Here is a 13,347-nt window from a genome sequence, read left to right on the forward strand (position 1 = left end):
AACTGTGTGGCAGACAAGCTGAGTAGGACCAGGGCAGACCCTCACAAATGGAAAGTAGATCAGGGGTTCTTCCAAAGTGTGATACATCTGTGGGTAGTTCCTCACATAAACCTATTTTAATCCTCTTGGACAATCAATGGACAAAATTCTGTTCCAGTTTTCCATGTAAGAAGGCATAGAAGACAGATGCCTTTTCTTTGGACAAAAATTTTAATGTATGCTTTTCTACCCTTTCCACTTATATCCAGGGTACATCTGAAGATGCAGAAGGAATCCATGAAGATCATTCTGGTGACTTTCTTCTGTCTCAGGTACCCATGGTTCCCCCTTTGCTTGGAAATGGCCAGGGGCAATTACCACATGCTTCCTCTCAAAATGGATCTACTCACACAAGAACAGTGGTGTTTGATACACCCCAACCCTAATCATCTTCATTTGACTGCCTGGATGATAGGGTCTTAATTATTTTTAGGAATCTGTTGCCTGAGGATATGCATCAGATACTAATGGAGGCAGAAAGCCTGCTGCTAGAAAATTATATATTAATAAATGGAAAATGTTTTCTAGTTGGTGCCAACAACATAAATAGCACCCATTCAGGGTGAATTGTTCTCTGATTTTACCATATTTCTGTGAGTAACTAATCTATGGCATTTCTTATTCCTCTATCAAGGTTCATCAGCCATTTCAGAACGTCTGCCTGTGGATCCTCCTCATTCAAGGCAGTCTCATGTCAACATGTTTTTGAAAGGAGTTTTGCATAAGAGGCCTGCAAGTAAACTGGTGGTCCCTCCTTGGGATCTTAATTTTTTGTCAGAGAAGCAAACATCTGCCTCATTTTAAGCAGCTAATCTGGGTAATATGAGGTTCTTAAAATGGAAAACAGTTATACTGAATACTTTGACTTCTGCAACAAATGTATGTGAGTTGCAAGCTCTTATAGTGAGTCAATCCTATCTTATTTTCCATAGGGACAGGGGTTCTTTTAGAACTAATCCTTTTATGCCTAAAGTGGTATCTGAGTTTACTTTAAGTCAAACTATCCATCTCCCTGTTTTCTTTCTTGACTCGAAAAATGAGGGAGAAAGGATACTCCATACCTTGGATGTCCACAGACAACTCAGATGCTATCTTAGCAGAACTAAATCTTTTAGATCATTGGATCAATTGTTCATTTCTTGTGAATTTAAGAAGAAAGAGCAACTAGTTTTCAAAACAGACTATATCCAAATGGTTGTCTAAGGCTATTACTTTTTGTTATATACACCATAACAAAACTACTTCAGGCAGGGTCAAGGCCGGCTCTACAAGGGCTTTGGCTTCATCTATGGCTTTTTGGAAAAGGTTAAATTTTAGAAGTATTTTAGAAACTGCTACTTGGTCCTCTGTACATACTTTTACAAAGCACTATAAACTGGATTCCTTCTCTAGGTCTAGATCATGATTTGCTAGGACCATTCTCTAGGGGATCCTGGACCCTTCTCCTTCCAATGCCCAAATGTAGTTAGCTATGGTAATCTACCCATATAGCTAAGGCTACTGCAGCAGTGATCAATATGAAGAACATAGTACCATAACAGTAGATGTTTGAATGACCACTGCTGCAGAACCACCACCCCCTTCTTTTTTGCGAGCTGTTTATGCCAAGGTGTGCACATTTATTTTTTGTTATTCCTAGCATTGTCCTTTCAGGGCTCAGCCTCCCTCTATCTGTTGGAAGGAAAACTCTAAAGGGCTTTGCAACCAAACTTGTCTTTTAGTCAGCTCTGCCCAAACTGCCTGAGAAGTTAGGCTCATGGAAGCTACCCTGAAGCTTTGGAAGCTGTCTGGCTGTTATATCCTTGGCAAGGTACAACTCATATGTCTAACGTTATTGCAGTAGTGATTATTTGAACATCTACAATTATGGTAAGTTCAGCTTATACAACTGTACTTTACTCTGTTCTAGAATGCTTGTAAGCAAAAAATTTGTTTATGTAAACCTGTACTATATTATGCTACTATAGTATTTCTGTAGTGAAAATCAGTGTTAGATTGGACATATGTATTACTATAATTTTATGTTTCATAGGTTCATAAGTATTTACTAGGCTAATGACCCCAAGGGTCTTTTTAAGCCTAGCCATGCATCCCAAATCTCTGACAAGTTCTGTTACACTTGAGAAGTGTAAGCAGGGTTTTGAGAGATGAAACATTTACAAACAGGGGCCAGGAGATTAACCATTTACAAACTGCCTGTGTCCATTAGAGCCATAGGTGCCAAACCAGGGATGAATTTCCTGTTCCCCATCCAATTGTCCAAGTTGCACTTGAATTAGGTTAGGGAGGAACTCTGCTTCACATAAATGGGGAGCCTGTTCCAGAGACTGGATAGTCTCTGGAATACATGCCTGTTTTTTTTCAGCAGGTCCTATTTATATCACAGGCAAGATTTAAGTCTTTAGAATGAGTAATTCTGATTTGTTTTTGTTTTACTGATATGCAGGAGGTCCATCAGAGTGAGGTCTGACAATGCCTTGTATGCCAGGCATAGATATCCCCTCAAGAGGTTGTAAGAGACAGAATACAGGGATAGGGCCTTGAGGTGGTCTGCACAGGACATGTTACTTATATCCTGTATTATTTTAGTGAGGAACTTCTATGGATATTCCAATTGCAGTATATGCCTGTTTCTGTACATACCAAAGAGGGCATTGTACTCAATGATAGGTCTGGTGAATGACAAATATAGTGGAGTGATGACTTCATTGGACTTAGATGTCATACCTTTGTTTATAAGTTGCACAACAAAGAATGATTTCCTCACCACTGTAGACACATGATGGTCAAAGGCTAAATTACTGGCCATGTGTGTCCCTAGGTCTCTGACTACTGGGTCAACTCTTAGGGGTGTGGTGACTTCCTGAAGGGTACTACTATGCATTTCTTGGCATTTAGTTTTAGTCTATGGCTCTGACACTAGTTGTTTGTCTGTGTCACCCCCTACTGGAGAACATTTGTGTCAGTGGGTGATTCAATGACAGCTCCTAATTTGCATTCATCTGCAAATTTAGTCATCCAGAAGCTACTGATATTGGCATTGACTTCAGAGAAGTAAAAGCCAAATAGGAGCAGTCTCAGGACCAATTCCTGAAGGACTCTGCTTATAACTGACCTCTTTATAGAGGTGAACTCCCTGTTCTAACTTCCTAGGTCCTGTCTGCAAGCCAGCTAGCTATCCACCATGTCATATAAAACCAACAACCAGAGAAGAACTCTTATTACCTCCGTGTCTTGAGACGCTGAATTCCGTTAAAATAGTTACAACAAAATAGATGAAAAATCACTGCAATGGTCAACAGTGAATGAAAGTGATTTATTATAACAAAACCAACAGTTAAAACCAACGGTTAAGCGCTTTCACTTGCTCCACGGCAAGCTTCATCAGAACCATCAGATGAGAAGTGAGAGGTGCTTTTCACTGCATATACTAGACTACCGGCAACAGCTGTAATCTTTTCTGATGTAGTAAAGCCCTTTATAATAGTCCCATTCATCACATGTTCTTTTGAAATGCTGCCTGCTTTGCCAGCTATTCCTTCCTTGACTTTAGGCTAGTGGCAAAGGTTTTGTCTATTTGGTGTGCCTGGTCCATCTCAGCAGCAGCTTTTGAATCATTTCCCATTTACTGTTTTAGCCATATTCCTACGTCTTTCAGTGGCCTGGGGCCTTCTACCCCTTCTAGAAGTTGACAAGCTAATGAAAGAAATGTGACCTCTTCTGGCCTTGCTGCCATGATCTTCTTAACTGCCTTTCAGGGTTTTAGTAATGAAGTTTATTTTACTGATCTCACTATGTTGCTGATTTACATTGTTTTCAAGCACGGCCATCCATTAATCAGCAAGACAAAGTGTGACTTGGACCTTATCCATCTCCTTATATATACGATACAGTTCTCTGTACATGCCAATAAACAGCCGTCAGTTACCCTCTCTAGTGGGACTAATTCAAACTGATCATCTTTCCTTCTAACTCATTTTTCAGATGCCTAGTACAAACACACACACACACACATACATGCACACACACACACACACACACACACACACACACACACACACACACACACACACACACACACACACACACACGCACATACATACACACACACACACACACACACACACATACATACACACACACGCACACACACACACACACACACACACACACACACACACACACACACACACACACACACACACACATACACACACACACACACACACACACACACATACACACACACACACATACATACATACACACACACATATACATACACACACGCAGATACATACACACACACACACACACACGCGTGCACATACAGACACACACACACACACACACATACATACACACATACACGCACACGCGCACACACACACACACACACACACACACACACACGCACGCGCACATACATACACACTAACTTTGAGTTCTGTCCACTTAGAAGGAAAGGGGAATTCTTTGTCTTACTGCAACCTTGGACTTATGCCAACCATGTTACACATTATTTTTGCATTTGTGAGTGCTGAACAGATATTCTTCAAAGTCCAGCCTTGCTGCAGTATAACAGACATGCCATACACCTGAGTGACTGTAATGTGCAAGTATTTGCTGTGGACTGAAATACAATCATTTGCATAGTGAGAGGTATATTCGGGCTTCTTCAGATGTATGGGTAACAGCTTAACACAATGGGGTTTTTGAAGAGCAGAGGGTTAAGACCCAGCTAAGGCATTTTACATACTTCACATTGCCATTTTATTTAGACTCCACAGTTACTCCTTGTGAACGTCTGTCCTCATCTATCCCTATACATCTGGTCCTTCCCTTGCCTTTAGACTTGATAACATAAAGAATAAGGTTTGGGCCACAGGTGTAAATAATTCCTCTAAACCGTCACACCATTGCTAGATCAGCTATGACAGAAACTAAGGAACACCGGAAAGAGCTGAACTTGTATTTTACAGTTTCTAAGCCTGGAAAGATAGAAAAAGTAATGCTTGTGTATGTTTTAAACAGGAAGTTTCCAGAAAACATCAACGTTGAGTATTCCTGGGCATTTAATGTCTATCATCAACCTTATTTCTTTGAGAGCTCAGTTTATAGCCTTTATATTCTAATTAACATGTGCACATCACTCAAGACTTTCTGTAACTTGTTGCTTCTTTGTAGACAAGATAGGTTAAGCAGCCTTATGATGTGCAGCCACTACAGATTAACAAGAAAGCTGATCTGTGATTTTAGTAGACACATGGATTAATATAATATAATAATATATAATATTTTTGCATAATCATATAACCAAGAAAGCATGATTTATGAAACACTTCTTATGGCATCTATGCACACCCTCAGCACAACTTAATAGGCCTTGAATAACTGCTTATAACATATCTGTATATTTCAGCATAGCTGCTTTAAGAAACCATAAACCTTTACATAATATTTGTTAATCCTAATTTAATTACAGTTTTAATCAGTAATCAGGAGCAGAACTGAATTATTTCACCTCACTTTTGCTGCTGTGTCACTTTTGTTAATTTCTGTTTTAGACCTTAGACAAATTAGAACAGACTGATCTGCACTTGCTCCAACAGGTATTTACCAGCAATGTGGCTTCACTTTTTCCCTCTATCATATTCAATGAAAATATTGATTTTTGATGCCATTGCAAGCGATTCTTAGATATAGCAATGGCCATATACATTTTGTCACATAAATTTCCACACCTACAACAAATGATGGGTAAAATGATGCTCTTAGGAAGTTATGTGCGAAACTACCCTTACATTCTAGTTATTTCAAATCTTGCCTCTTACAGGAACATCGGGAAGATGTCAATGGGACGGGGTACATAAACCTTAACAGAACCCATTTCATTTACAGCACCAGTTATTTTAATCCATTACAGCAGAGATTTTTGTCCATTTCTTGACATTGTCTAAAGGTTCAACAGCACCCTCTACAGTCAAAAGCATGGCATAGCATATTGATACTATATTATGCTTATAATTAGGATATAAGCAAGTCAGCATTACTACATATCAGAACTGCTTCTATAACTCAGAGCACAAAGACTTTTTCAGAATAAAGTTACATATGCATACATCTGTAAACCTGGAAGGGACAGTGGTCTAAAGACCCTTTCCTTTTTTGAGGCACATTTTCTTTTACACAACTTATTGCATTTCTGAGGCATCTGCTAGCTCTGCCTCCTTAAATGTATTACTCTGTATCTTTAAGTGAATTTGTAGGTTCTCTGTAATAAGGCTGCATTAGTAAAACTTAACACACTGTTGTTTGATACTCATAGATGTAAACAGTAATGTGCAAGTTGTAAAGAAATTGGTGAAACTTGAAACATATTGTAAAACTATAACGTGTGTGTGTGTGTGTGTGTGTGTGTGTGTGTATACACACACACACACACACACACACACACAGGTGTAATGATTATCATCAAAACATCCAAATGTCGATTGTCAAAATGTCCACCACAAAACATCAACAATGTGAATGTGATCACGCTACTACATATGACCTGAGCAATAATCTCACTGCATGCAAAATTTTACACTAAAAACAAAAATTAAACCTCCCACACACTCTGCTAATTATATATACTAACTCTGAGATTGCAGAATGTTGGGAAAACTGCATATTTCCCATCTCTGAGAATTGTACGATCTTACCTACCTGTCAACCATATGTGATGCTGACCAAAGTTTATTGACTATACCAATGTCATCTAAACCTAGAGTTGTCAAAATTCAGTACTGCCAGATATATACTGGCATTGCTCAATTTCAGCTTTAATTGACTTCTATATTGTCTGCATATCATGGTAGACAGATGTACAAGATCGACAGTCCCTGGGGTAGGGGAATATGCCCTTTCACCAGGGATTGTGCAAAATCAGAGCATAGTCTGAGGTTAATCCTTGCAATATGCACAGAACTGTGTCAACCTTAGTGTTGTCGATGTTGAACCTTGTTGATGATTACATGCTTTGATCAGGCCCACTAGATTCATATTTATATTTATATATATGTATGTATGTATACATATATATATATATATATATATATATATATGTATATATATATATATGTATATATATATATATATATATATATATATATATATATACATATATATACATATATATATATATACATATACAGACACACACACGCGCACTCACAGACACACACACAGACACATACACACACACACACACACACACACACACACACACACACACACACACACACACACACACATACTTATTTTGAGATCTCTGTATCTTGGAGATAAGTAGAAATCTCTGAGCTGCTACTACAGACTTGGGCTTAGTAAGTATTCCAGCTATGTTGCACATTACTTTTGGGAAGTGAATGTCAAACCAAAGCAAATTAAAGTTCTCCTATAATAGAAATATCATACACTTCAGAGATTGTAATGTGCAAATTATTTGCTCTGAACTGAAAAACATTACTATATATAGTGATATGTAAAGCCATGCATTCCCCTGCACAAGGGAGGACCTTGCAGAAATCCATAAGTCTGATCAGCCTCATATGTAAAGCCATAGAAAGACTTAACACAGAATTAATTGATCAGGACATAGGACACCTCCAAACACTGGAACCATCTCAGTTTGAATTCATCAAGGGTAGGTCATGCTTACTCTAACTGGTGGATTTTTTTGAAGAGGTAACCAAAGCGATGGATGAAGGCAAAATGGTACACACAACATATCTTGTCCTGGCCAAAGCTTTTGACTGGGAATAAACCCCTGTATCACCCACTGGATTGCCAACTACCTCACAGATAGGATGCAGGAAAACAAAATTGGAGAAGTTGCCTCCACAAAGAGGCCAATCACCAATGCAGTCCCCCAAGGTTCTGCTCTAGGACCTCTTCTGTTAGGCATCTACCCATCTGAAGTAAAAGCCAATACCAAAGGGCTCTGGCTGACTATGTTTGCAGATGACTACAAGCTAGGAGCCATCATTAAATCTCTAAATGATTTAGCCATCCTGCAGGAATGTTTGTCCAAATAAACAACTGATGCCAAAATCATGGACTGAAACTAAAAGCCAAAAGGTGCATTATTGTATCCTTTGGGAAGTCATCTATCCAAAGGAAATACCACATTAACAATATGCCCGTAAGAGTTAACCCAGTTGTTCGGGATTTGAGAACTTGTGTGGACAATGACTTAATTTCTGACCAACACGTGTCCATTGTTGTAAGAAAGTCCTTCTAGATTGCAAAGCTTATAAACAAAGGGATTGTGTCTAGATCTAGGGATGTCATTGTCCCCTTTACTTAGCCCTCACTATGCCAATTATTCAACATAATGCCCCCTTTGGCATGTATCTCTTCAGATGTATGCAAAAACTGGAATGTCCACAGAGGTATCATACTCAAAGGATACAAGGCCTAAACAACATCCCCTATATAGACTGACTCAAAGCCTTGTCACTATACTCAGCATCCTTCAGACTACTAAAAGGTGACCTGTGTCTGGCATACAAGGCATTCTCCAACCCAATACTGATGGATTAACTACATATCAGCAAGTCAAATGACATCAGAAATACTCGGTCTAGGGATCTAAACCTTTTCTGCAACATCAACATAATGTTTTGGAGAGACAGGTATATTCTGCAGAGGATACATCTGCTCTGGAACAGGCTTCCCAACCTCATAAAACAAAGCTTCTCACTGTCCATATTCAAGCACAACTTGGATCTATGGATGGGAAAAAGAAAATTTACCGCACAACTGCCCCCTGTACTACTAATGGCCAGAGGCAGCTCCTAAATGCCTTGTCCCATGCATGGGTCCCCTCAAATTATCTGTAGCATGATCATAGTTATTCACATTAGGGGTAATATATAATTATTGACCATGGAACGGGTAAACCAAAAGCTAAATGGGATAGGTTATGTTGAGCACACAAAGGGAAACTGGTTAGGCTTAAAATGGCCCACAAGGGCAGATAATCTAGTACTAACCTATGAACCTATAACAGAATATAATACAATTTGCTCCAGTCTTATGTTTTATTTAAGAGTTTTAATTCCACCTAGTCATTTTGGAAACTTAAACTGTATACTGTCTAAAAGACCTATTTTTATCTTACTATTCACACAAAACAAAGAGTTATACTCAGTGATGTGCTTCACGTGATCAGTAAATATTTTTTTCATAAAACTGATCTCTAGAGAAATAAAGTATTTAAACATTAATTTTGTAGGTTTCATGATTTTGAATTTAAATATCTGAGCTTGTGTTCTAAATTTGTAGTTAATATACACTGTGACCCCCAAGACCTTTATAGTTGCATCTAACTATTAGATCAACTGATCTTAAACTAAAAGATGAACCCAAGTTTTGTTTTCCAAAACACAAAATTTGGCATTTATCGGTATTAGAGACTGTACTTTAAACCAAGCAGGCACAGCACTAAAGCAGTTATTAAAACCAACCCTGTACTTAGAGTACATCTGACAGTACCACCTCTTCATTCTTAAACAGAAGAGGTTCTAGGCTGGTCACAGCACAATGACAGCACTATAGTCACTTACAGATGACATCCTTCTCAACATGGATTAAGGAAACCTTTTTGGAGTGCTCTTTATTAACCTTGACAAAGCTTTTTATATTATTTACATCTTCCTGTTATTTCACTCCCTCCATGAAATCTGAATTAGCCCCAGTACTGTCACCTGATTCCAACATTTCTTAACAGATAGGTGTTTCAGAGTCAAAGCTGGCTCATTCATATCACCTATCACCTCCAGCACCCCTTACTAGAGGAGTGCCCCAGGGATCTATACTCATCCCACTGATGTTTTCGATCTTTATTAACAAACCACACTCTGATCTCCCTACACTTTCTATCATGCTTTATGCAGATGACATTGTTATTCTTCGATCCAGTCCCTCACATTTAGCTATTCAAACCTAGCTTCAGTCTGACCTCCACTTCCCTAATTCTTGTAACCTCATAAAAGCTAAAAAAAAGTTCCTAAAAATCTCAATATTGCAGATCTCCATGGTTTTCCAATACAAACAACTACATCCTTTAAACACTTCAGTTTTTGGCTAGAACAGTCACTTCACTTCACATCAGGAGAAATATCTAGTCTCTTTTATTCTGGCCCTGGAAAATATCACCCTTTCTCTCCAGATCAGCTACAGCTGCAATAGGCAAAGGACTCCTCCTTGCTCAACTTGAATATGGACTTCCCATCATAGCCATAGCCTTTAAAAAGCTCATCAACTCTACATTCCATTAATAACAAAATCTTCTAATTCATTTCCAAACCCCCCCCCCCAGAACACTACTGCATTACCCTCTCCAAAGCCAATCAACTATCAATCTTCTACAGATTTGAGTTGCTTCCTAGTGTCTCTTCTTTTCAATCTACTTCAACCAGGTGTCTTCCCACCTCTTGTTGTCAACCCCCTTAATAAAACCACACCCTACAACCTCCACAACCCCTCTCAATTAACTACCTCAATCTCTCTCCCTCACCTAAAACAAGTCTCCTCTTTCATCATGTTCAGAGCACAATTTAAAAAACACTTCCATCAAATATCTGACTGCAAGGGCTTTTCAACCTGACACACAACTTAACTCCCACTCACTTGCATCACTTCAACTTTGACCCACTGTTCTCACCTGCTTCTTTCCTCTCAAATTTATTACTAAAATGAACTCGCATTTGTTTTTCTAATCTGCTAATATTTATATATTGTTTCAATTGCCTATGGGGTTACCTGACTTCTCTGATTACTCTACATTTGTGAATTTTGCTGTTTTAATGTCTGTGAATTTCTTCACCCAGGCTGTGCATGCAAATGGTCTATTGTGATCAGTGTACAAGCTAAAATAAATAAATTCAATAACATCAAAAAACAAGTTGAAAAAAACCTAAATGTAATAATTTCATGTCCTCATAAATTTTCTTTACCAAATATAACCAAAGGAGATATTGTTAAAGCAGTGAGACACTCAGATTTCTTTTTAATGTTAGGATAATACTAGTGCGGATCAGATTTTATATTAAAGTTGGCACTCTATGAAAAGCGTGATTGCTACAATTTGTGATACAAATTATAGCTGTTGTCAGCACTGTCTAAAATATGCATTGTATATTAAAATTTCAGCTTGAACACTCTATGCAGGGAGAAAACACAAACATGAACAGAACAGACAGTAATAAAATTGACTTTTGAGAATCAGTAACCTCCCATAGGATCTTAAATATAGTTTACTGCTGTTTCCACTATCAGTTGAAATCCAGAGAAACAGATAATAACATTTCATTTTCGGAAAATTTTTCAAATTTTAACCATATTATCAAAACAATAATCTTTCTAAAGCAATAAATTTAACAGTTGAAAATAGTAATTTTCACAAAGAAATATGCAAAGGCCATCATTCTATGCATACCAGTTCGAATAGTAAAGTACCAAGAGAGTAAATGTGTGTTTTGAAATAGATTTGGTTTTGCTGGAATAAAGGCTGCATTTGTTTCAATGAAATTATAATAGTAGGGGCAACCTACTAGTTGATGAAGATGCTTGAGCTTCAATTACCAGAGCTTCAACCCATTAAAGAAGTTCCTCCATAGGAAATTACTGTCAGTGATTTGTACCAGAAGTGAATCCCCTTTGTGGGGAATTCCCCTTTTCAAGTTGGTGTGACTGTCCAGTTGGTATATATAAGTACAAGGAGTGTGGGGAACTTTCCACCCACATCATTGGGTACACAGAGGCTTTTCTCCCTGCAAAGAATACCTAAAAACAATGTTTCCCAGCAGTTTTTTTTTGTTTTGCAAATCCAACTCAGGGATTCCAGACCTCTGTCTATTTGTTTTCATCTACTCATAGTAGAAGCCAATAATAAAATGCAGTGTTTCAAAACAGGCATATGAACCTACAGGCATATACATCAATATGAAATCATCTTCACCTACCTGATAATTCATGTTTTTAGCTAACTCCTCTACAAAGTTGGGAAGTTTGCTAAGCACCGCTATAGTATCTGAAGCCAATAAAGCACTCCCATTTTTCAATACTGCAAATTGGACAGTGACATCTTCAGCTGCAGAACGAATAACTGACTGAAGGTAAACCTAAAAAAAATTATTTAGCAAATTTACATTCAGTATAGGTTCCAATAAACTGTATCAGCAGAATAATTTTACTGACAAACAATTCATATTATATATATATATATATATATATATATATATATATATATATACCAGTCTATATATACTGTAATGAATATATGTCTATGTTAGGGCAACATAAACTGAAAGCTAGCGTAAGTAAATTATTTTCAGTGGTGGAAATAATTTACTTGTTTCTGCCATCAGGTTGTTTGAGAAGCATTCACCATTTCTGAATAATAAGTCAGTTGTTTATTCATTCATTTATTTATTTATTCATTTTTAGGTATAATTTGTTGACAGAAGCAACATATTGATCAAAAATGAATCCATTCCAGCCATAACCCAGGTATAAAAGCACAGTTAATCAAACAACATGTGCATATATTGATAGTACAATTTAGTTTCAGCATTCAAGACATAGGACAAGTCATATTTACAACCGGTCTCATTGTAGTCCTGTCTCAGCTTCTCAAGTACACTAACATTTGAAGACCATTCAAGACACATACAGGACAGAGTTTACAAAATGGGTGGCATTTAACAATGATGGAAATACCAGATTTAACTTGAAATTCCATCAATCAAGAAGACATGAGCAAGTCAGTGAGTTAGTCAGGTAACAGTGACCTTGGATGAAACAACATTAAGATCAGTAAGGTCCTGCAGTAGCCAACTTCAGAACTGTTTAAATTTAGAGAATCTTCTCAGACATGAGAGAAAGATTCCTTAGTTTGGACAAATAAATGAGAAATACTGTGATCTTGACTTAAATCTACTCTGTGGGTATCATCTCAAAACTGCTTTAATGGACTGTATTCTAAGGTTTTGGATGGCGCAGTGGTAGTGTTGTCACCTCACAGCAAGAGGCTCTCCGGTTCAATTCTCGACTGGGGTGCCTTCTGTGCAGAGTCTGCATGACATTCGTGTGGGTTTCTTCCTGGTACTCTTGTTTCCTCCCAAGTTACAAAGGCATGCATCTGGAGCATTTCTCCCCAGGCCCCTGCTGAAAATTGGCTTTGTTCCAAGTCGGACTTTCCCAGTTAACAAATATTAAATAAATAAAAGGTTGTATTCAAGGAAGGTGTGTTATAGT

At 37.9% G+C, this 13,347-nt stretch overlaps 1 protein-coding gene across 1 annotated transcript in view; it reads right to left on the reverse strand.

Moving 5' to 3' along the window:
• LOC122791490 (glutamic acid-rich protein-like) overlaps nt 1-12,832 on the reverse strand; it is a 2,133,503-nt gene extending 2,120,671 nt beyond the window's left edge. The window contains exons 1-2 of the mRNA XM_044059233.1: nt 12,764-12,832; nt 12,054-12,212 (exon numbers count right to left, since the gene is read on the reverse strand). Of these exons, the coding sequence (XP_043915168.1) occupies nt 12,054-12,212; nt 12,764-12,832 (228 nt within the window). The remainder of the gene's footprint in view (nt 1-12,053; nt 12,213-12,763) is intronic.
• Nucleotides 12,833-13,347: the final 515 nt, after the last annotated feature.

This window comes from Protopterus annectens, chromosome 17.part0 (assembly GCF_019279795.1).
Source record: "Protopterus annectens isolate FY-2018-M chromosome 17.part0, PAN1.0, whole genome shotgun sequence".
NCBI classification, from domain to species: Eukaryota; Metazoa; Chordata; order Ceratodontiformes; family Protopteridae; genus Protopterus; species Protopterus annectens.